The sequence below is a fragment of the Bradysia coprophila genome, unplaced genomic scaffold, assembly GCF_014529535.1.
Source record: "Bradysia coprophila strain Holo2 unplaced genomic scaffold, BU_Bcop_v1 contig_138, whole genome shotgun sequence".
NCBI lineage: Eukaryota > Metazoa > Arthropoda > Insecta > Diptera > Sciaridae > Bradysia > Bradysia coprophila.
The window spans coordinates 335,205-358,356 of NW_023503409.1; the positions used below are offsets into that span (position 1 = coordinate 335,205).

At 36.4% G+C, this 23,152-nt stretch overlaps 5 protein-coding genes across 5 annotated transcripts; 2 read left to right on the plus strand and 3 right to left on the minus strand.

The window, feature by feature from the left end:
• The first annotated feature begins 6,164 nt into the window (after positions 1-6,164).
• Positions 6,165-7,740, plus strand: LOC119073161 (ubiquitin carboxyl-terminal hydrolase isozyme L5-like). The gene is made up of 7 exons (XM_037178462.1): positions 6,165-6,314; positions 6,463-6,526; positions 6,587-6,698; positions 6,762-6,977; positions 7,042-7,129; positions 7,192-7,319; positions 7,380-7,740. Exons 1-7 carry the CDS (start codon positions 6,248-6,250, stop codon positions 7,674-7,676), a joined length of 972 nt encoding a protein of 323 aa, XP_037034357.1. The 5' UTR covers positions 6,165-6,247; the 3' UTR covers positions 7,677-7,740.
• LOC119073157 (transmembrane protein 43 homolog) lies at positions 7,687-9,369 on the minus strand. Its single transcript, XM_037178459.1, has 6 exons — positions 9,180-9,369; positions 8,892-9,115; positions 8,497-8,832; positions 8,402-8,438; positions 8,120-8,339; positions 7,687-8,004 (listed from the first exon to the last, which is right to left on the minus strand). The coding sequence occupies exons 1-6, from the start codon at positions 9,273-9,275 to the stop codon at positions 7,793-7,795; spliced, it is 1,125 nt and encodes a 374-aa protein (XP_037034354.1). The 5' UTR covers positions 9,276-9,369; the 3' UTR covers positions 7,687-7,792.
• Positions 9,370-10,310: 941 nt separating this feature from the next.
• On the plus strand, positions 10,311-20,185 carry LOC119073145 (protein FAN-like). The gene is made up of 13 exons (XM_037178445.1): positions 10,311-10,533; positions 10,601-11,027; positions 11,171-11,356; positions 11,426-11,497; positions 11,557-11,765; positions 11,830-12,021; positions 12,081-12,137; positions 12,201-12,318; positions 18,384-18,648; positions 18,715-19,051; positions 19,115-19,204; positions 19,268-19,396; positions 19,458-20,185. The coding sequence occupies exons 1-13, from the start codon at positions 10,520-10,522 to the stop codon at positions 20,050-20,052; spliced, it is 2,691 nt and encodes an 896-aa protein (XP_037034340.1). The 5' UTR covers positions 10,311-10,519; the 3' UTR covers positions 20,053-20,185.
• LOC119073170 (CD63 antigen-like) lies at positions 13,111-18,069 on the minus strand. The gene is made up of 5 exons (XM_037178478.1): positions 17,868-18,069; positions 17,664-17,804; positions 13,788-13,958; positions 13,544-13,726; positions 13,111-13,474 (listed from the first exon to the last, which is right to left on the minus strand). Exons 1-5 carry the CDS (start codon positions 17,928-17,930, stop codon positions 13,382-13,384), a joined length of 651 nt encoding a protein of 216 aa, XP_037034373.1. The 5' UTR covers positions 17,931-18,069; the 3' UTR covers positions 13,111-13,381.
• A 1,531-nt stretch (positions 20,186-21,716) lies between the features above and the next one.
• LOC119073164 lies at positions 21,717-22,784 on the minus strand. Its single transcript, XM_037178466.1, has 2 exons — positions 22,565-22,784; positions 21,717-22,493 (listed from the first exon to the last, which is right to left on the minus strand). Exons 1-2 carry the CDS (start codon positions 22,627-22,629, stop codon positions 21,743-21,745), a joined length of 816 nt encoding a protein of 271 aa, XP_037034361.1. The 5' UTR covers positions 22,630-22,784; the 3' UTR covers positions 21,717-21,742.
• Between the last annotated feature and the right edge of the window lie 368 nt (positions 22,785-23,152).

Below are 23,152 nucleotides of genomic sequence, written 5' to 3' on the forward strand. Positions count from 1 at the left end.
AGGAGGAGCAAACAACACGCTTATCACAAATTCTTTTGTAATTGTTTTAATAAACGTTTATTTAAAATCTCGTGTGTTTGCACAATATTTTGGACATCTACTGAGTCGGTTCTTTGTTTAAAAGTTACATTTTGATGGAATTACTGAATGGTGACTTGAGGGCAGATCTCTTTACTGGCAACAACAGTCTGTTTCTTTGTTGAAAATCATCAAAATATCTCACATTTCTGACATTTTTAAGAAATTCTATTGAGGTTCTTTCTCAAAATTACGAAGTTGTCTAGGAATTCAAGAGGTCCTGAATACCTATTAGATACGAAGGTAACCTGTTGCAGACGACAAGCATATGACCAGTATTTTTCAAATCTTGTACTTCAATTTTTTTAACATGCATTTTTCTATATATTAGTATATTATTTGCGAGGTTCCAAGTTGTGAATTTGATAAGTGGGGTGTTACAGCCCGACTCGAAGTAGGGGAGGGCTGTATTCCCCTGCTTGTCAAATAATAACTTGGAACTTCGTAAGTACAATGCTTTACGTGATTAGGCAATGTAAATGAAAATGAAACATGCCGTAACACGTAATAGTAGATTACAGCAGAGCCTATGTAAATGAGTAATACATGTGTGCGATGTTTGCGGCGTGTGAGCCGAAGGCAAACCGCCTAATTTCGCACACATGTATTACTCATTCACATAGGCTCTTCTGTACTGTTCTTTAATGTGTAGGCATCCTGTGCGTTGTATTTACATTGTCTAAGATGAAAACTACGAAACAATTTTGCATAAAACAGCATTTCGGAACCTTTCCACTTCTAACCATATTGAACTAAAATTTCATTTTCATTTAGTAGGCATCGGATGTGTACGCCATTTCGGTCATATTTTTTGACTTTTTGTTTGTTGTAAGTCTCAGTATCAATGAAAAATTTTGATTTTGTTGTTTCAAATCATAAATTCAGTTGTGATTTTAGTGTTTTCTTAATTGTATCGATGGCACGTGTACCAAAAAATACTTTTGCCTACGTAAATTCCAATTTATATCGTGGTTTGTGAGAAGTGAAAACATAAACAAAATCATCGAAAAATGACCGACCAACGCATGTAAATGATCGCGCAAAGCATGTAAGTCATCGAAAAATCACACATGTAAATTTCATTTACATTCTCATCGCAGACAATGTAAATACAACGTACAGGATGCCTACACATTAATAGTAGATTACAGCAGAGCTTGTCATTATTTTTGTCGTCGTTATTGATAACAAATGAATAGCCGTATCTGACAGGTTGAAGTAAAATGCAAAGTTCAAATTACAACTACACTCTTGTCGAAAAACAGTTACCCTAGCAAGTTGCTGAAAAAGTCACAAGTAAGTTTGTGGGTGTCCTCATGTTACCTCATGTACTAATTAGCAGCATACAATGCATTCTGGTTTACTGCCTTCTTCACACGAGAATTCACGAAAAGTGAAGCAAAAATACTCATGATGTAATGGATCATTGTCGCAGGGAGGTAATTGATATGTTATAGTCAAATTTCGCATGGGGCAGGCAGTAAGATAATTTTTCATGGTGAATCGTCATTCCGTTCACCGATATACATTGATTAACCTTTCAGACTGGAAACATAATGATACCAGCAGTATAGTTATTCCAAATAAATAATTGTGATGGCCTCAGAAAAAAGAATTGATGATTTCATACATCCGATTCCAATACATTCTGAAATGATTTAGATGTGACGATAGCCTGTATTGATAAAGGTCCTAATGAATAGTAGACATCCTATAAAAATCTCAAGAAGAATCAAGAAAAGAACCTCATAATTGTATTAATTTTTTTGCTCTGTCCAACTTACACAGCAAATTAAATAATTAAATTTGATTTTGGCTATCAATTCACGTACTTGAAAGAGAACCTGAAGCTGCTGTTCCATTTTTTCGTGTTTCTTCACAACCAATTCCAGCAATGCTGTGCTGATGCCTCATCTTGTAAGCTACAGTAGGGACGATGAAGACATTTTCATCATTCAATTTCTTCACGGCACGTTCCAAAAATGTGCGATTGAAATCATTGTCCCCGATGCCAAGTTCGCTGAGCCTCGGCAGTGCCGTTTTGAGAGTATCGTACGGAAACTCTGTCATATTATTCCCTTGAACATGTAGGCTTAGTAAATTTCTCCAAGCCGGAAGTACTTTCAACGCATTGTTTCCCATTCGATTATCCGAAATGACAAGAGTTTGCAGCTTATTTTGGTGCGTAAACACAACATTCTCTATCATGCTGATGTTTGTTGTGCCCAATTGTAATAGGGTTAATTCTGTTAATGCGGCAAACGAACTTTGTTTAAATATTCCAAAATTGTTTAAGTTGAGACGCAAAGTGACCAAGTTTTTGAGTGAACCAATGCAACCCAGTTCCGTCAGCGAATTGTTTGTCATATCCAAGTACGTTAGATGGCTATCTATTTCATCACAGACCACATCCTCAATGTGATTGCGATAAACGTCTAAGTATTCAACTGTGCGAGAGATGAAAAGTTGTCGTATTTGGTTATGTTCGGCGTGAATGTTCACCATATTCTGGGTGTTTAGGGTTGTTAATTCATTTCTGCTTAGGTTTACGATGTAGAGTTTACTCTGCGGATTAAATATTCGATCAGCCAATATGTTGATTTTGTTGTCATTGAGATTTAAATAAGTCAAGTTGATATTGTTGAGGAACAAATCTTCATCTAGGCATGTGATTTGATTGTATGATAAGTCCAATGCAAACAAACTCTCAAGCGGTTTGAACATTTTCGGTGTAATTCTGCCGATGGTATTGTTAGATAGATTCAACTGAATCAATTTCGTCAAATTGAAAAATGCGTCGTCCTCAATTTCACTAATAGTCCCATCTCTGGCGTGCATTTCTGTTAATAGAGGCATCGAACTGAACAAATTTTCCTTAAAAGTTGTATATGTTCCGTGAGAGATCTCCAACCTTACCACATTATTGAATAGAGAAAATGAATGTTGTTCGATGTCCGTCAACCCGTCACATCTCAAATAGTTTAGATTGACCAAACGATTCGAGGAAATTGGTGGAATGCCATCCATAGATGATCTTAGTATCGTTAACCCAGTTATCATCTTCTGAGAAGACAAATATGGTGATTCCAGTTCAATGCTACTGTCTTCAGCCGTTACATTCTGAATAGTGCACTGACTAGTTTCGTACTTTTCCTTACACAGAAACATCTTGGTTTGCACTAATTTTGCACTCACTGTTAAAATTAAAATCCATAGAAGAAGACGTTGTTCCATTTATGTTGAAAAAATGTAAAAATGTTTGACTTTATCATGAAATGGTAAAAATAGAACTAATTCTGAAAAACGATCGGATCGTCAAATTTCGTATTAGAAACCATGAGTTATTTTATCGACGAAGTTGTTAACCATGTTAACCTCAAACACATTAAAACGATGTTGCTTGTAGTTAAAGGTCAAATCAAATCAACTGTTTTGCTTTATCAAAGTGCTTACCATCGGTCCTTTTTGTACTTATTTACACACAAAATCAACAGCAGTGTGTGCGATTCAGAGTTGGGTTTTTTTCACTATTCGGTCGCTTTTTATATATCAATTGATAGTGAAAATACCAACTATTTTCGGCATATTTGATCACTTTTTTACTGAAGAAAAATCACACGCCGTCCTGCTTTTATCTTCACAGCAAAACATGGAATACCTTACTTACATTACTCGTACTGTAATCTATCATTAATGCAGTCAGCAGTCATGCAAAAATGGCGGGCCTTATTAAGGAAATAAGGAGGTTTTTTAAAAAAATAAGGAGAAAATAAGGAATTTTTCGGTTGAAATTAAGGAGAAAATAAGGAGCTTGGAAGTAAATTTTTGGGTAAAAATCTTGATGATTTTTTATACGCACACCCCCTGCACGCTTTTTTAGGCTCATAATCAAAAATTACGAAGTTTTTCAAAAATTCCCATACCCATATTCAACGATTTTACACTAATTTAATCCACTTAAATCCACTTAAACGCAATGGGCCACGTTCAGAAACGAAACGTTCATGACATCTGGGTAAACTTTCACGACCAAAGTACATCGTGAGAAATCTAACCTCAAAGTTAAACTTGACAGCGTTAACTCAACTCACTCACTCAGTGAAGAATTTTTCGTTCCTGAACGCGGCCTATGAATTACCATGGTTTAATAGTAAAAGTTAATTTGAAATTATTAACCTTAGCTTACCGCTACTTTCTTATACCATGTCAATTGTTTATTTTGTGGACTGTGAATATTTACGTGTAAATATTAATACAAATAATCCACACAACCCACAAAATAAGACTATGGCTCTTTACAACATTCCATTGGTTGTAGGTCGTGTTTTGAACCTCAGGATAAAACTGTACATTTCTCAATATGCTACATTCCTTAATTTTCTTTTAGGTGAAGTAGAGATTTGAGGTCAGAATTATATCAAATTTGTAAACAACACAATAATTTGATCAAATGAATTTAAGTTTATGTAGGTCTTGTTTTTTTGTGTGATCTACCACCAAATAGTTTGTTGGGAAAGTTTCCCTCTTAGTACATCAGTGAAATAATAAAATAATGATTCTTCCCATAGATGACTTGGAACAGGTAGATTCCATTGACCTTTTCAAGCCTCCAACAGGTCGCACACAAGTGGCGTCCACCAAAATTTTGAAACTTTGGGACCCCCTCCCCCACTGTGCTCTATTGTCGTTAGATTGTTTCTTAGACTGACTTTTTGTAAAGTCGATGCTTTAACTGACTTAGTATGACCGCGCTTTTTAGCGTGAGACAGAGGCAATTCTTTCCAAACATTCGTCCGTTACCTTCAATTCTACCCTCCCTCCCCTTCTTCAACACCGCTCTTCCCATTGAGTGGGAAGGTAGCAAAATTACTGTAATCCACGTGGATATTTTTCTTCAGTAAAATCGACAACAAGGAACTACATTTCTATGGTTTGTTTACTAGCAGTAGGAGATCGGGTGAAAAAATAAGGAAAATAAGGAAAATAAGGAGTAGTACGACCCCTGCAGTCATGCATACATAGATATGAAGTGTACATGATGGAAGTAGTGATATCATGACTCAAGTAGTGATATCGTGTCTTTGTCTTAAGAATTCGAGTGAAACCAAGTGCTCGTAGTAACTTTAATTAATCAGAAAATTCTTGGAACTACAATTATAAATATTTTGAGAGTGTATTGGTTGTTTTATAAACCTTAATGATTTACCAGTCCTTAAATTGGCAAACTTATCAAAGAATCGACTAACTATGTGATGTAAAATTTGAAAAATTTATTTTCGACATGACCAGTCCGTTCTTCAGCGATAGCTTTATACATCGAATAAGGTCACTTTTTTGCACCCTCGACGGTGAAAAGCGCATTGAACACACTGGGTTAACAATTAAATGTAATGATAATTGAGACCAGAGGTTGATAACTCAAGCCTAGCTGGGAAGTCTAGTATGTTTCTTTTATTAAAAATTAAATTTGATGGTTTTACATCCACACAAACGTTCCTAGTGTCCTTGGTCTTTTTGAATGAACCGATCAACTACTAAATATTTACCGAATGCATATGTATATCTTCTTCTAAGACAACGAATCAAAAATCGAGTTCCAATGACTCGAATCCGAGTCGCGGATTATGCAAGGTATAATTTGATTCTATACACAACTTGTTTTTTCTGCGAAGCATACGTTCAAAGACACAGGGTCGCTTACGAAAATGTGTCCAATAATACAGGCACATTTACTCAGCTGAAATGCATATAAAAGGGCGAATAAACATTTCACTAATATAATTTCAAGTAAAAGTAAATGTAAAATCGTTTGAGCGTTCAACATTAAGGACCAAGACTAGTCAAGTCTCTTACTTCATTTGATCTAACCATTTTTAAAAGATTGAACAAAAGCTTCTTCTTCTTCTACTTCTTCTACATGCATTACAGACCCTAAGGATTCTAAACCCTGTTATTTCAGTACAGTTGTAGGCACGAATTAATTTTCAAAATGTAACGGAGAACGGATTGTCGGTAATGTAGATGAAATGTCATGCAAACCGTCGCCGCTCACATGTCTTTATGCCGTCTCCGCCGTAACACTACTGTGTCTACCATTATTCTGCAGAAAAAAAATCCAATTTCATTGCAAGTTAATTATAAAAATTCCAAACACTCAAGAGCTCCAAAAATGGCTGGTAATTGGTGTTTAATCGAAAGTGATCCTGGCGTTTTTACGGAGTTAATACGAGAATTTGGTACGTTCGATAATTCATTCGGCATTTGAGCCATAAAGTCAATTAGTACTGAGGTTATGTTTACAAAATGTAGTTGTTGTTGATTTTGTAGACAAAGGCGAAAGAACCAAATGTTCGGTTAACGAAACTATTTTTATTTCCATTTAAGGCTGTGATGGTGTCCAGGTCGAAGAACTTTGGACTTTAGATGCTGAGCAATTTAAGAACTTGGAGTAAGAATCTTAATTTTTTAGTCGACAGTCTCGATTTTACTCTCTTGTTTTGTTCTTTAGACCGATACACGGTCTGATATTTTTATTCAAATGGGTGCAGAATGATGAGGCGTCTGGGCCGGTCTTGCAGGGTCATGATAGTCGTTTGGAGAAAATTTTCTTTGCGAAACAGGTAGACAATTGAATCCTTGCGAATATTCACAGATCTTTGTGTCATTACCCATTGTTCATACAGGTCATTAACAACGCTTGTGCTACGCAGGCGATTTTAAGTTTGTTATTGAACTGCAAGCATTCCGACTTGGTGCTTGGCAGTACATTAACCGACTTCAAAGAATTTTGCACGTCATTCGATGCGTACAACAAGGGACTAACATTGAGCAATGCATCACAGATCAGAGCTGTGCACAATTCATTTTCTCGGCAAACTTTATTTGAACTGGACAACAAGGTAGTGCATATCTGTGATAATTAAATTATTTTCTGAAAGTGGAAAGCAAATTTCTTTGATTCAGGCCGCAAATAAAGACGAAGACGTTTTTCATTTCGTTACCTACATTCCGATCGATGGACGACTTTACGAACTCGATGGCCTTAGGGAGGGTAAGTGCTGATTCAGAAAGTCAGGTGCTCACAGTGTGAAAATAAATTCCAACTTCCTATAGGACCAATCGATCTTGGACCCGTCGGCGAAGGCCAAGAATGGTTAAACAGCGTTCGTCCAATTATCGAGAAACGTATACAAAAGTACAACGAAGGCGAAATCCTCTTCAATCTTATGGCTGTCGTTTCGGTAATTTCATTTTTCCATTCGATCTGACGATTCCACAACCGACCGGTAAATTCATTTCAGGATCGACAATTGATTTACCAACGTCAAATTGATCGTTTATTGAATGCATCGGACAATGAAATGGAAACCGACACCATACAATCGGAAGTTGCACGCTTGCGGATGATGATTGAAGACGATATTGCCAAAAAGAAGCGTTACAAGGTGGAGAACATTCGCCGTAAACACAATTACTTGCCTCTGATAGTGGAATTGTTGAAAATGCTGGGCGAACAGGGACAATTGTTACCCATCTATGAAAAAGCGAAACAACGGGCATTGGAACGAGAAACTGCGATGGCAAATAAGGCCAAATGAAACCACTACGTTGCTTTGCTTTGTATCTCTTTTTTATATTAAATCAATCCCAAGTGAGAGACTCGATTTGCGGTTTTATTATGCCATCTGAGAGATGATAGCATCAAACCTCAGACCTATGGCACTCGTTGATACATAATAACACCACGCGCACACAAAAGAAACGGGCTAATTGCCGCAAATATCATACTACATCCTATCCAAGGTCTGTGAAAAATCCACGCAAGAGCTGTAACCGCTAGGGCAATTGAAAATGACAAAATCAGATTTCCTGTAACTGGATGGTCAGCGTCCGGCATTATCGACCACAATAAACGGTTTTGGCAAACTGAAAACAGAAATTGAAGAAACAAATGACGAGAAATTCCTGCAAAATTCTGATATCGAGTCTTATCGACCGTTTCCAGATAATCTCGAATGTGATGCTCAAACGGATTACTCACATAGTACTTGAAGTAGTGCGGTTGTGCAGGTAATAGCGAAAAATAGAAGCACAAATCCGATGAACCGGAATCCCCAGGTCGTCAATTTGTATGAATAGTGGGCAGCTTTCAGTGCCGACGCTAATGTCAGGTCGCCTTCAAAAACCAGTAGAACGTTAATGTTGACTGACGTGGGATATGGGACGATTTTTCCATTCTGAAGCATTCCAACAACGGTGTACTATAAGTGAACAAGAAAAACGTCAGCCAAATTATCGTTCTAGCATTTCAGCTCTGATTTACCGTAGTTCCTTCCAATCCACTGAATGAAAACTGAATCCTATAACGGCAATCATTAACGATCAAGTAAAAATCTTCGCCACATTCGTTACATTTACCTTAAATCGCCCACTTCTGGATTGAACACATCGTTGCAGTGATAGTACAGTCCTGAATGCAGTTTTACAGACGGATCCTCCGGACGACTATCTGATGTTAGTTCGATGAAGCGAGTAACCTTCGATTTCACGGCAGAACCGAGTTCAAAGTAACCGATACTGACGTGTTCTGCCAATTGAACCCTGGTTTGAATCGGGAATTTCGTTGGATTATTGTGTCCGGACCGAATGTAGAACATTGAAGAATCAACGATATCGTCTCTCCAGTCCATTGTGTAATAGTAAGTACGGTCATTGCCCTCGATTGTGGCTACGCTTTCGCCGAATTTATATTCCCTGTTTTAAGGGAGAATTACAGCGACTGCTAGCAAAACAGCTGAACTCTCTGAACTTACACTTCTTCTTCAATCCATTGATACATTTGGACGCGTCTCTTTAGTTTGACGGCTAGCACTTGTATTCCGTAATCCGGTTCGGTTAATGGTTCCCCGGTTGATATTTTACCCGTAATATGAATCAGTCGTCCTTCCAGTGATGGATCAATGGGATCATTTGCATTCGCAATGTATACATTGCTCATTGCCTCGTCTAATGACATTGCATTATTCACCGCTCTGCCCTGCAATATTTTTCGCCTTTTAGAGGACAGATTTAAATGGAAGGAATATGTTGCACTTGTGTACCTCATTCCAAAATAAAATTGCAATAGCAGCAGTGTATAAAATGCATCCGAATAGTGCGGCAAACCATTGGGCCCGTAAATGGTCTAAGAAATTCATATTGGCATCGTTGTTCGATTTTTGGTTGAGATTATATCACTTCCATTTCGGTTGTTTTTATTTTTATTTTTCGTAACAAAATTTGTAATGTCAAAAAGACGATGTCCCTAACGGCGCAATTGCGGCTTAATTGACGGCAGCGGCTGTTAAAATATAGTCCAGGAAATTAAATTTTCTTCCTGTAGTACCAAAACCGTCACATTCACTCACCAAATTTAGTACCGAAAGAACAACATTCTCCCCTACTATTTTCTCTCAATTTTCATTCCCGCTTATGTCATTTTCGATCCTATCTTTATTCTTTCCCAAATGTGTCAAGTTGTTGTATGTACGCGAATGTAATGTTTTTAGTGTTTTGTGACAATGCATTCATAAGGATTGCTTTCAGCATTCATACGGACTGCTTTCGGCATTCATTCGGATGTCTTTCGGCATTCCTACAGATTGCTTATTTTTCGACATTTGTGAGAATATATGCACACGGAACGGACTTCTTTAGGCATTCATACGGATTACTTTCGGCATTAATATGGAATGCTTTTGCACCGGTATGTTGTTCAGTTTTGTTGTTATGTTTTGTTCGGAATGTGACTTTGGTACTCCAGGAAGAAAAATAGTATACAAACCACGGATCAAAATAGTATGTTACATACCAAGGATCGAAAAGGTGTGTTTTAGACCCAGGTGGTGAAAACGTCCAGGGATGGAGCCCTGGACGTTTTCACCACCTGGGTCTAAAACACACCTTTTCGATCCTTGGTATGTAAAACGTCCAGGGATGGAGCGACGCGAAGCGGAGCGGAGACTAAAACACACCTTTTTGATCCTTGGTATGTAACATACTATTCTCGCTTGAACACGAAAATCACCACTGGTTGTTGGCTTATCAGTTCATATGGTGAATTTTGTGAAGTAGAATTTTCGTAAATTTACAAGGAAAGTTAGCTATTTCAACGTTAGAATGGTTGCAAAACGTTTCACATTTGAAAAACAGTTACAAAACTAAATAATAACTTTCTTGGACTATGAAGTTACTCTGCCATATCATCACTACTGTGACTTTCTGACAACAATAACAAAAAAAAAAAGTTGGCAAAAAACGGTAATGTGAAAAGACAACAAAAAATGTAAAAAAGGGGATTAACAAACCATTCGTCATTCAATTAAATTTGCCGATTCCATTCTTATGTTTTGCTAGTTATAATTCAATAGTACATAGTGTTCTGAGTCAAATCCTCAATAAAATGGACAAAGAAAGGTATTTCGCCATTTAACCTGTTGATGGATAACGAAATAAATTGACAAAAAAATCCATCGTGTCACAGATTCTCCTTACTCCTACTGGAACCGAACGAAATTTACTTCGAAGACTTTCTGGCCAATTTAATCGATGAACAACGAACAGCTTCAGATGAGCCCGTACGGGATGGACATCTGAAAATGTGTTCGAAATCAATAATTTTCGATCCGAAAGATAAAATGGAACCGATTGTAAAGATCGTTTACAAAGACTGTAAAAAGCTTTACGAATGGCCGGGGAAATTAGATTCGAAGGATTCGAATGTGTTGGCCGTTGAGTGTTCTCAATACACCGAAATATTGGAAAGAAACGTATTAGCTCCATATACATTCAGAAATGAAAGTCGGGTGTTTCTCTTCAGTATGCAATATGCCCGGATTGAGACACTGTTACAGCATCTAAGTCAGTTGCATAGAGCTTCTAGTCTTCAACCATATGAACAAAACGATATGGTGAGTGAAGATTTTTAAATTGTTTATCACGCAATTCACCCTACGTTTGATTCATTCTCAACATTCTCTTCAAGATTGTGAAAGTTCATGAGAGCTTTTTTTCGACAAATTCCAAGTTTGACCAAATGAATTGAATGTTTCAGATTGCAATGATTGTCTTCTCACGGCATAAACGATACAAGTTTGATCCACTATGGCTGAATGACATTTACGAAGGAATAATTGTCGAAAATACAGTCGATGAAATAAAACCACTCATCACCAATCCAGGCCGTTTATTGCTATCCACAAATGCAATCTATTTTCAGCCTTATAACAATATCCAACCGGTACTTTAATCTCACACGTAAATTTGATCATCGAATCGATCATCTAAACTACGTCTCATGTACTTTCAGTATCCCGTGAAAAAAATTTCGCTAAAATCTCTGGAAAGTCTGACGAAGCGAAGATTTCTGCTCAGACACATTGTAAGACAAGAATCGAATCAAAAAATGCGAAAATTTTTACTGATATTGAACTTTTAAAGAGCTTGGAGATCGTGTGGAAAGATTCCAGCAATGACAAGACTGATACATTGTACGTGGCATTTCGTAACGAGACTGATCGGAATACATTTTATGAAAAGACTATGGCACAGGACGGTGTCTCGATAGCAAAAATCAAACCAGAAACGATGACACTTAAGTGGCAGAATGGGGCCATTTCGAATTACGAATATTTGCTATACCTAAACAGGTAAAATTGTGCAATTTACCACTTACGAGACAATTGTTTTCAAAGTTATACTTTCGTCCAACAGTTTAGCTGATCGGACATTTCACGATTTAACTCAGTATCCAATATTTCCGTGGATCATCAGTGACTACACTTCGAACGAATTGAATTTGGAGGACGAGAAATGTTATCGCGATTTAACGAAGCCAATGGGTGCATTGAATCCGGAACGGTTAAATCGATTGAAGGAACGCTTAGACGAGATGGGCGATCCTAAGTTAGCTATTCAATGTTCATGTTCATTGTAAGCCTTTGTCTAATTTCACTTACCAACAGATTCCTCTATGGATCCCATTATTCTGCTCCTGGCTTGGTTTTGTTTTATTTAGTAAGGTAAGAGCACAGCGGAACGAAGGTGGTGAATCCGATATTGATTTAAGAATTTTCTGTTTTCAGAAAGCATCCGAAACTTATGCTGTGTCTACAGAATGGACGATTTGATCATCCTGACCGAATGTTTAATAAAATGTCCGATGTGTACAATAATTGCCTGAATAACATGTCGGATTTTAAGGTGAGTTTTGTTAGAGATACCATTCTCACAACTTTTTTTTCTGATTTGGCGCTTTCAATCTGTTCCATTGTCTTATCCGGAACTGGATGCCCGACTTCAGTTTACAGGCAACGTCATTTGGTTAGGTACTTAGGGACAACAGTGAGATCTGTTCCATCGTACGGAAAAAAATAATTTCGAATATTTTCGTTAAATCGTCAAAGTGAGGTTTTGGTGGCTTCTCTGTGGATGACGATTGACATTGTCAACGACCTTGGAACAGACAAGTACAAGTAACGATTCAGACCATGCAAGTTTGAAGATACAAAAATATTTTATTTTCTTAACGTTTTCGACTCAACAGTCAATCTTCCAACAACTCCTTGAGACGTTCATGACCACATATTGCACCAATTGCAATCAAGTTTCGGATCCATATCCTAAATTCCAGCTCGTAGAACATTTCGATGGGAACGACATTGTCGTCGCAGAGTTTCGTAAATAAATCCGACAAATAATTTTCGATTTGATCAATATCGTCGGACTCCTCTTCCTCTTCATCGTCTTCAGCGTCTACTTCCATATCGGACAGATCACTAATTTCTTCCTCGTCGTTCAACTGGATATCATTGTAGTGACACATATCTTTGGGATGCTACTGTACTGATTCATAAGCACGATAGAAGATGTTATACGTGACTAGTTCGGAAACTTTTTGTGTGGATCGAACCAATTTGACTTTTCTCTCTTGCCTACTTTGTGTTATAAAGAACGGTTCAATGTGTGTGTTCTACATTCAATACAATTCACTAATTGCAGCGACAACAATAACATTTATTCAGTCTACGACAGCTAGCAATAATATTTCATTTGGTCAAAAATAACACTCATTGTTATGATGCATGTCGTCTTAAAGGGAAATGAAACTAAAAGCAATTGCTTTTCGAGTCGACAGTATTCTCAATGTCGATGAAATTTACGGAATTTCATTTTTAAAATCTTTTAGTATTGATTCTTACGTACAAATAGAAATTTCACACAAAGGTAACATCGAACAATTGGTATTCCTTGCTGCTGGCCGGAACTAATAGTTGGCGAAGCCGTGCTTAATAGTCGGTAAAATCGGTCTTCGATTATAAACTCTGGCCAAATTGAATGCAGAAACAACTCCGTAGATCTGTTAAAATAGGCAGAGTTTTGTTCAAATGATGCACAAATTCAACTTTATATGTTAAATATTGCTTACATGAACAATAATGCTGATGACCCCAACGAATCCACTGACCAGGATCAAGGACGTAAAATAGGGACTTAGCGCACTAACACAACCGTCTATATGGTAGTCCAAACATTCACTGGTTCTGCAGCATGAAGATGGTTGCATATATATAGTCCAATCGTTGTACGATTGTCGTCCACAACATTTTAGCTGAAAATATTTCGGTCAAGACGTCACTCTGCGATAGTTATTCATAAATTTGAAGAAATACCTCCCGCTGTATACCATCCATTAAGTCTCGGTTTTCGGCAGAATCGTAGTAGGTATCCATAGCTTCTTTTAGGAATAGATCGAGAAATGTGTCACGTAGTAGTGATATCATCAGCACTCCTATTAGTTCGAGTATTTGCAATACGCTTATGATGATGAGAATGATGCCAAACTAAAATGAAATTTCTCAGTAAATATTCTATATTTTGAAACGACACAAAATATTCTATTCATGACACAAAATGCTGTTGTGGACTAAACATAATTTTTTATTCAATCGGACCTTAATAACTAGTTGTCGGTTTTCTTTGGAGCAACACAAATCGAAGCGATCTTCAAATATTTTAGTTTGTCATAGTTACTTGTGTAATTAAAACTTCCATCGTTTTATGGAATTTCAATCCAGCTCAAGACATGAGATATTAATGTATGTAGATTTAGGGCAACATGCGGAAGAAGTAAAATGGGTTGGATTGAAATCATTGTAATCAGGGGTGGGTTAAAATTTCAAACGCCACTGACAAAGTTAAGCTTAGCGCCAGTTTTCGTTTATAGCTCACGGCAAAGAATCAACACCCAACACGTTTATAGCTCACTGGCATGGAAGAATTCAGAGCCAATCTTTGTTTTGTGTTAGAGATGTTTATTTGGAAGAATCGAAATTTGTAAAGTGCACGAATTTCACCAGTGCGAAATACTTTCCAGTTCCATGGGCGCGATGATACAGAGTTTCTCAAGGGTTAATCTGCATCTGACTGTAATTATGGAAGTTTAAATTTCAGACTGTAACTATTTGTTAAAGTGACCATTCTTTATGGACCACGTTTAAAGTTTAAAGTGCCAATTTTTACAAAATGGAACTCCATAAGACTCCTAACAATTCCTAATTTTTTTAAAAAAGTTTTCTGGAATTTTATTGAATTTTTAGGAGTTTATTCCCTTGATAATACGTTCACTATGATTAGTGCTGCTCCTTGTTAACACGATAAGTTGAGTAAATAACAACGGATTTTTAAAAACCTTTTTTTATTCGATGAAGTTCTGAAATCTTCAGGTCAAGTTCGAAAATGGGTGGTATCGGTTCAACAATCTGGGAGTAGTTCTAGAAAGAAGGCTTTTCTGCTTTTTGTTAACACGACAACTGGAGTAAATCTTAATCGATTTAAAAAAAATTGTTTGGTGGAGAATGGAATTAATTCCTGAGGTTAGGTTCCAAGATAGATTATGTTGTTCTAACGAACAAGCTGATGTTGCTAACAGAATTTTTGTATCTATTTAAATAGTATTTTTCTTGTTATGTGACTTTGCCTTAGTAGACCGAATAAATAGAACAAAAATTGATGAGTTTGAAGTTTGCGGCCAGAGCGTGGCGAGGCAAATCACACGAGTTTATATACAATGTTTCGAAGATTTTCAGTGAAACTAAGCAGAATTAAATCATCAATGAGAGATTTATTAGACCGTTCTAGTAGTTCTTCTTCTAAATGTGTTTTTGTGAACATCAACATACAAAATTACATTTCATTGAAATAAATCAATAAATCATTGCCAACAAAAATACTATTGAGAAGCTCAGACAAACAGTCAAGTGATCTGACCCACCCAGCAGGTGGGACCTAGTTTTATAACTAAAATAATTCTGTTAATTCTGTTAAGGCATTTATTTTTTTGTCAGCAAATTTATTCTTTTAGTAGCAAAATTATTTATTTCATCAGCAAATTTATTCTTTTTTTCTGCAAATTTATTTTTTTTAGCAGCAAATTTAATCTTTTTTATCAGCAAATTTAGTGTTTTGTATCAGCAAAATTAGTCTTATTTTCAGCAAACTTATTAGTACTCGAACAGCATATTTATTGCTTTCTGAGCAGCAATATTACTGACTTTAAGCAGCAAAAATAATTCTTTTGCAGCAAATCCCTGGCAGCAAATTTATTACTTTGTAGTCAGCAAATTTATTGTTTTGTAATATGCACTTTTAATGCCTTCGAACAGCAAAATTAATACCTCGAAGTTATTGCTTTTTGTCAGCAAATTTATTAGTGTTTCAATTGCAAATTTATTTTTTTATAAGTAGGAAAATTACTATCTTCAATCAGCATATGTCCCGCAGTAGGACATATAAAATTATATCACTAACACCACTAACACGAAAACGTCAACTCAACAAGCGACGAAAAGTAGAACTTTCCGTTGCCTTTATTGCGAAAAACGTTGTACACAACTCGGTGATAGATCTTTTAGGCACACGATGTGTATTGTCACGCTCGATCTGCGGTATCGAGTAACAATCTACACACCTAGTGCCTAAAAAAGCATTTATCCCTCGATTTGAATGGGGCTTCGTAATTTCGCTATGCGTTTATTTCTAGGATGCACACCTTTCATAATAATTTCACTTTAACTAAGTTTACGGATCGCTCGGCGTGTTAAAACGCTCTTTATGGGCAATGAATTACACAGACTAATTATTAGACGATGCGAGAGAAAAAAAATTAACTCCTAAGTTACCGACACCGTTCCGGCGCTCGGCTCGCATTGCGGCCCTCCGCTTCGCTCCGGGGCAATGGGCCGGATCGCTCGGCGTGTTAAAACGCTTTTTAAGTGCAATGAAAATTGGTATCCATTTCGTAAAAAGAAATGAATTGTCCGTGTAGTGTCAATAACTATTTACGTTGACGTAAGACGTGAAATAGTAATTTCTGCAGCTAGTTGCGAAAAGTGGTAGTTTGTGTCACTAGATGTAATGTTATCAAACGTGCGAAGCGAGCGAAGCATGTGACAAAAACTACCACTTTCACAACGTGTTGCATACAACGTTTTCTGCAACCAGCTGCGAAAAATGAACTTTTGAAAATTGTTACACTGCGATTATATATCTCAATAGCCGAATGGTTAGAGGTGTTGCTCGATAAGCATTGGGTTTTGGTGTCCATTTCACCACTAGTGACGAAAAGCATATATGAAAATCCATTTCACCAAAAATAGATAAAAAATAGCTAAAATAAACAATTAATTTTGCTTATGACAAGAAATAAATCTGCTGACAAAAGTAGAATAAATTTGCTGTTGCAAATCAATAGAATTGCTGTTAAAAAATAGCTAAACTAAACAATTAATTTTGCTGATGACGAATAAATAAATTTGTTGACAAAAGTATTAACTTTGCTGATAGAAATAAATAAATTTTCTTGCAAAAAAATAGCTAAAAAAATATTTAATTTTGCAGATTGCAAAAAAATAAATGTGCTGACAAAATAAGATTAAATTTGCTGCTTCAAAAAAATAAATTTGCAGACGAAGAATTAAATTTGGTCACAATAGCAATAAATTTGCTGAACTAAAAGAATAAATTTGCTGATAAAAAAAATAATTTTGCTGCAAAAAAAGAATAATTTTGCTGACAAAAAAAGATTTCCCATTCTGTTAATTCTGTTAGGAAATAAAATTGGCATCGCCTTGTCTCGTTCGAATTTTCTGGAACAACAGGATTTTTACTGAAAATTTATTTTTCAATGGAATTCTATATTTAGCACCATTTTGGGCGTGAAAACTTAGAACAAATGTTTTACGTTTCAGACAATGTAACAATTTGTCATAGGTTTTGAGCCGTAGTTGTAGCCGAGTGCGTTCTATTCTAATTAATCAAATCTACTAAAAATCTAAAAAAATAATTCTTCTACAAAACTAGCCGATGTATCCGATGCCGAGATATGCTGATCAAAAAATGTCAATTAAATTACGAAATTTTGTAAATTTGTGTTCGCTCATCAACTTTTTTTTTTTTCTTTAAACAAAAGTATTGTAAACTAAAACAGCAACTCATGTATCAACATAAAAAAATACGTTTTTTCTGCACTCAGTTAATTGCGCACTTACAATTTTCATTAACGTTCCGTTCTCTTTGTAAAGAGAATACAATCCATAAACTCCAATTAGAAGATATATACAAGAGATCACGAAGATGCTCCCAACAAATGTGTTGAAAATGCAGTAAATGTGCATCAGTAGAGATAAAATCTGGAAAGGACAATAATTGATCTTCGACTTCTTGTTGAAATTATTGATAAATAGTTATCTTACCACATAAAGCCAGCATAATATTGCAATCGTATACCGATGCCGGCCTAAACCTAACTTCGCCATGGTTTTTAACTTAATTCTGTTTTTGATCAGATAGCAGGAAAAACTTATCAAATAAAAGATTAATTCGTATGCAATCTGAGTTTATATTTCGTAATGTTATGTGCGTTTGCTCGTTCGATCGATGCAATACTGAATATACTGAAATGTAGTGAATCATAAACACAGGCCAGAATTTCATGAAACGAAGAGAAGAATCTAAAAATAAAACCACAAGTACGAGTAGCATCATTATAAAAAAAAAACAAATGTTGATGTATAGATAGTGGATATATGTAACTAGCCAAGATTCGATGAGGTATTTTTTGTCATAGTTGAAACGTATTTCTGTTGAGTCATTTGAATGCTTACATCAGGTCATCAGGTATACAAGAACTGCTGTTAGAATCGTACTACCGTTTAAATAGCTGGTACACGAATGCCTACCCTAACATAGGTTTCATGTCTATTTCTCAGGAATTAATACCAGAATTCTACGACACCAGCAAAAAGGGCGATTTTCTTCGAAACGATTTAAAAATTAATTTCGGTACGAGACATGATGGTACGCCGGTGAATCACGTTCAACTGCCACCATGGGCGAAAGATTCACCTGAACATTTTGTTGAAATATTTCGCGAAGCTCTCGAGTCCGACTATGTATCACAAAATCTGAACCACTGGATCGACTTGATATTCGGATATAAGCAGCGAGGCGAGGAGGCAATAAAAGCAAATAATCGTATGTGTTCATCAACGGACAATGAAACAGATCCTGACAAACTAAAATTTTCGATGTCGATTTCAGTGTTTTTTCATCTGTGTTACGAGGGATCGGTTGATCTTGACGAAATAAACGATTTGCGGGCTCGTCATGCATTGGAAGTGCAAATATCAGAATTCGGTCAAATACCTAAGCAATTGTTTCACAAACCACATGTGCCTAGGACACGATCACCTTCACTCAAAGAGATATCGGACATAGCCGAATGTGATACGAAGATAAATCGATTTGATTTGAGCGATCAAGTTCAATCACACAAAAATATAGTCAGTTGTGTTATCGTCGACGGATCGACGATCATTTCGACCGGAAAGGACGGATTGCTCAAATGTTATGACATTAAGGGGAAGCGACAGACAAGGTGAGTAATATTCTTTTCATTTTTTTTTTTCATGAATTCAGATCATTTCTTTGATTCATAAAGGAGCGTGTTCATTGGGTCTCTACCGCTAAGTTGCTGTGTTAAAATTCCAGAAACGAGTACAATCGTTCTAGGCTCTTGGGATAACACAATGTAAGAAAGAAAGATTTCTGATTTTACCGAAAAATTCATTTAACAGAAAACCCTTTTCTCTAGCATGACCTATAACTTAGACTTCGGTCGTGTTTCTAATGTTATACCCGCACATGATGACGCAGTCTCCACACTAACAATTTTGTCAAAACTTGGAATATTAATATCTGGTAGCTGGGATTGCTCTGTTAAGTGCGTGCCTAGTTCTTCATGTGATTGACAATTTATAGCTAATTCACACAACAATTTCTAGAATATGGAAAGGATTTAACTCAAGTGGTTGCGTATCATTTCGCATGTCCGACGCAATGGTGGCCTATTTGTCTCTAGAGGAAAAAGTGTCATCCATCGATGCCTCGTTGACCGATGACAATATACTGCAAGTTGCTGTTGGAACATTTTCCGGTGAAGTGTTTTTGTGGAAATTACGCGTAAACAGTACAACCGATATGGAAACGATCGAAAATGCCGTAATGACCAAGCATATTGACGAAGTAACATCAGTTCAATTCAATCCATCGAAAACAAAAATTGCTTCAGCTAGCTTGGACGGATCCTTTCATATTTGTGATATTACGACTGGCATGGTAGTGCTCAGCCAACAACACAATAGTCCAATAATTTGTTTAGATTGGAAATATTCCGAAGAATACTTGGCCATGGGTGACGAAAATGGCCACTTAGTTCTCTGGAATATGTTAACCGGATCGGAGTACATCAAATCGAAGGTTTTTACTGGGTTGGTATCTTGCCTTGTGACCACGAATGTTGAAAAGAAAATTATTGTAGCAGGAATCGGCGGCAGTGATAGACATGAGTATAGCATCAAAGTTTTCGATTGTTTGTAAAATAAAAAGGAAAACATATTCGACAATCAATGAACGTTGTGATAGTCTGTAGGTAGTCGTGACGTATTGTGACGTAAAATATAAAATTAATCGACTATGTGTAGGAGCAATAAAGATATGTGTTATAAACGAATGCGCGTATGTAAATAATTCAAATGAAGAAGAGTCACTCAGACCATAATTTCCTTTCAATTTGCATTATCTCGAGGTATGGATCATGATATAGCACTCCATTATTTTTGTTGTATAAAGTAATTAAAATGGAAAACTTGGTCAACAGCAATCCAGACAACAGAGAATAATTTTCCATTTACAACATAACTTGAAGAAAACGTAAGAAGTCACCTATTCAACGTTTATATCCGAATGGTTCCACTTTACTATACACACACACAAAATACAAACATGTATGAGTATGTGAATGCTTATGATATCGCATGAGGAACAAGTTGGATCGAATAGGGGACTTCTCACGTTTTCTCGGACTGTATTAAGGAAGAAAGATTTTCCTTCTACTGCGACCAAATTCTCATTTCTTTCGATCAATTCCTGTTTTACAGCAATCAATTCATCCTTTTCTTGCAATCAATTCTTCTTTTGCTGCTTGATACTTTTCTAATGAGAACATTTCACCGTTAGAATAACTGTCAGAGACTCATATGAGGAAAAATGACATTACAGAACAGAAATTTTGAAAACTTCGGACAAAAGTTAGTTTGATTGAATATCTGAACAGCATTTCCAGTATCAGTGCCGGACTGGCCACATAGGGAAGTCGGTCGATTCATGAAGGGCTTTTTGCATTTTAATTTGAAAAAGGCCCTTTCTCAAATTTACGGACCTTTTACCGATAGGCCTTTTGGTAGCCAGACGGACACTGTCCAGAATCCATTGCTGTTACTTTACTCGATTTTATAAAAGTTTACATTTCGGTGCTACACAACTACGGTGCTGCTATCGACTATCAACTACTATTCGTGACGTTGTTTCTACTAACTAAATCTCGTAAGTAGAAGTGAATGATTAATACTAGCAGGAATTTTGACGAGTGAAAAAATACGTTCAATCGCTGATTCAAAAGGTCAGTTTCTACTCTAAGGGTTACTTGGTGAGGCTACAACTTAGTACTGGTTTAGAGTCACAGATAATCTTTATGGTAGCAGCAAAGACACATGCAGCAGCAGCCGCAATCCAACGAATTCGACTAAGAACCATGTCAACGCCGCGTTTTTCCAAACCTGCCGCGTTTCTGAAAATTTACGAATTCTTCTGTTCCGAGAGCACCAGCAAGGAAAGGCAAACGTTATTATTATTACGAAGGTTATTACAGTCAGAGGCAGTGAATTTTCAGCATGAATTTGCTTCGGATGTTTTTCAGCTGATGCTCACGTACAATCAAAACTGTTTGTACTCGTTTATACTGTTGAAGCTGCTACACGCACGCGCGTGGTAGTGGTAAAACCCTATAAAGATTACAAACAGTTTTGATTGTTTGTGTGGATCAGCTGAAAAACAGCTGAAGCAAATTCATACTGTTAATCTACCTGCAACCGTAAGTGAAACCGCTTTGTGATGTGAGTGAAATTAGATTTTTATTAAATATTTTTCGGTAACATTAAATGGAACTTTCACATGTGGTCAAAATGTTCTTTAAAAAAAATTGGAAGAATTCCTTCCATTACACTCCAAATTACATTTCATCTTCCGATTCAGTAATTGCCGTCAATTTACTATACTTTTTGGTCTTAAAATTAAATTTACAACGATTCGACTGAATTTTCTTAAAGGCATCATCGCGACTACATTTTGTCATATAAATTCGAAATAATAAAATATCCTCCATGACACCTTCGTCATCGCCGGTATCGTTGTCTGATTTACCGGTAAATTTGGCTACAATGCCAGCCAATTCGTTTAGTTTTTTCAGCGTCAAATCACAGTTAATATTCGTCAAACACTGGCCACTAAGAAACAATTTAGCGAAACAATTACACACATTGATCGTTGTCAAATTACATGATGATAATATTATCGGACATTGTGGCAATGATGGTCGAACGTTCAGAATGTTTGATTTATCTGAAAATTGTCTTGGATATCTACCACGTTTCCTGAAGCCAGCAGTTCGTGATGTATTTATACCATACCAATATTCCGTATTTGCTCCAATGATCATTGTTACCGTATTGAATTCCATATTTTTAATGCGAAAAGCTTCATGGATTCCCGATTCTATTTTCCAATGAAACACTTGAATTTTATAGCCAGACGGTGCCTCGTGCAGCTCTTCCTGAAGGATCGAGTTGTACCACATGCATTGTTTGTACAAAATCGTTGGCATTAGATTTTTAGATTCAAGAGTTTCCATGTAATGACTGTGCAAATCGGGTAGGCCAGCTAAATTGTTTCCTTCGTATTCGAGCGATGGATTAGACGCCTTTCTGTGAAAATATTTTTTGTTTCAAAATTTTCAAAAATTGAATTTTTCGACAAAAATGGCAGATCTAAATACCGTTCTGGATTATACGTCAAATAAACAACGTCAACATTTATAAAATCAATCTTCGGATGGAACATTTTAGGTTTATTCCGAAAAAAGAAGAAAAAATGACGATCGTCAAATGAGCTTCCTTCTAAAACGTGAAAACGACAAATATACACTAAGAGATCAATTGACAGAAAATGGAAAGTAGCCGTTCAACTTCGATCGGATTGTACCTGAGTTTGCATGTATAAGTGTTAACATCATAGAGGTGACCGACTATAATCTACACTGTACCACTAAGTCTCCAGTCTCCAGATAGTGGGTAACTCTTAACATAAAAATGATGAGTTAGAAGGGAAACCCGAAATATATTTTCTCTTGCGCAGCCAAATTTCAATAAAATTCAACGCCTGAATAGTTTTCGAGACTTATTTGATTTTTGTTTTTTTGAAAACGGTCTCCACTGGATGTATAATCCGCCATCTGTGTTTCATACATGCCAAGATTTGCTTTGGTCAAACCTGAAATGGTGAAATTCGAATACTTCTGAAGTAATATAATTTTGCGGCAAGCTCCAAAGAGCCACTAATTTGTTCATTATGGCAATTACAACAC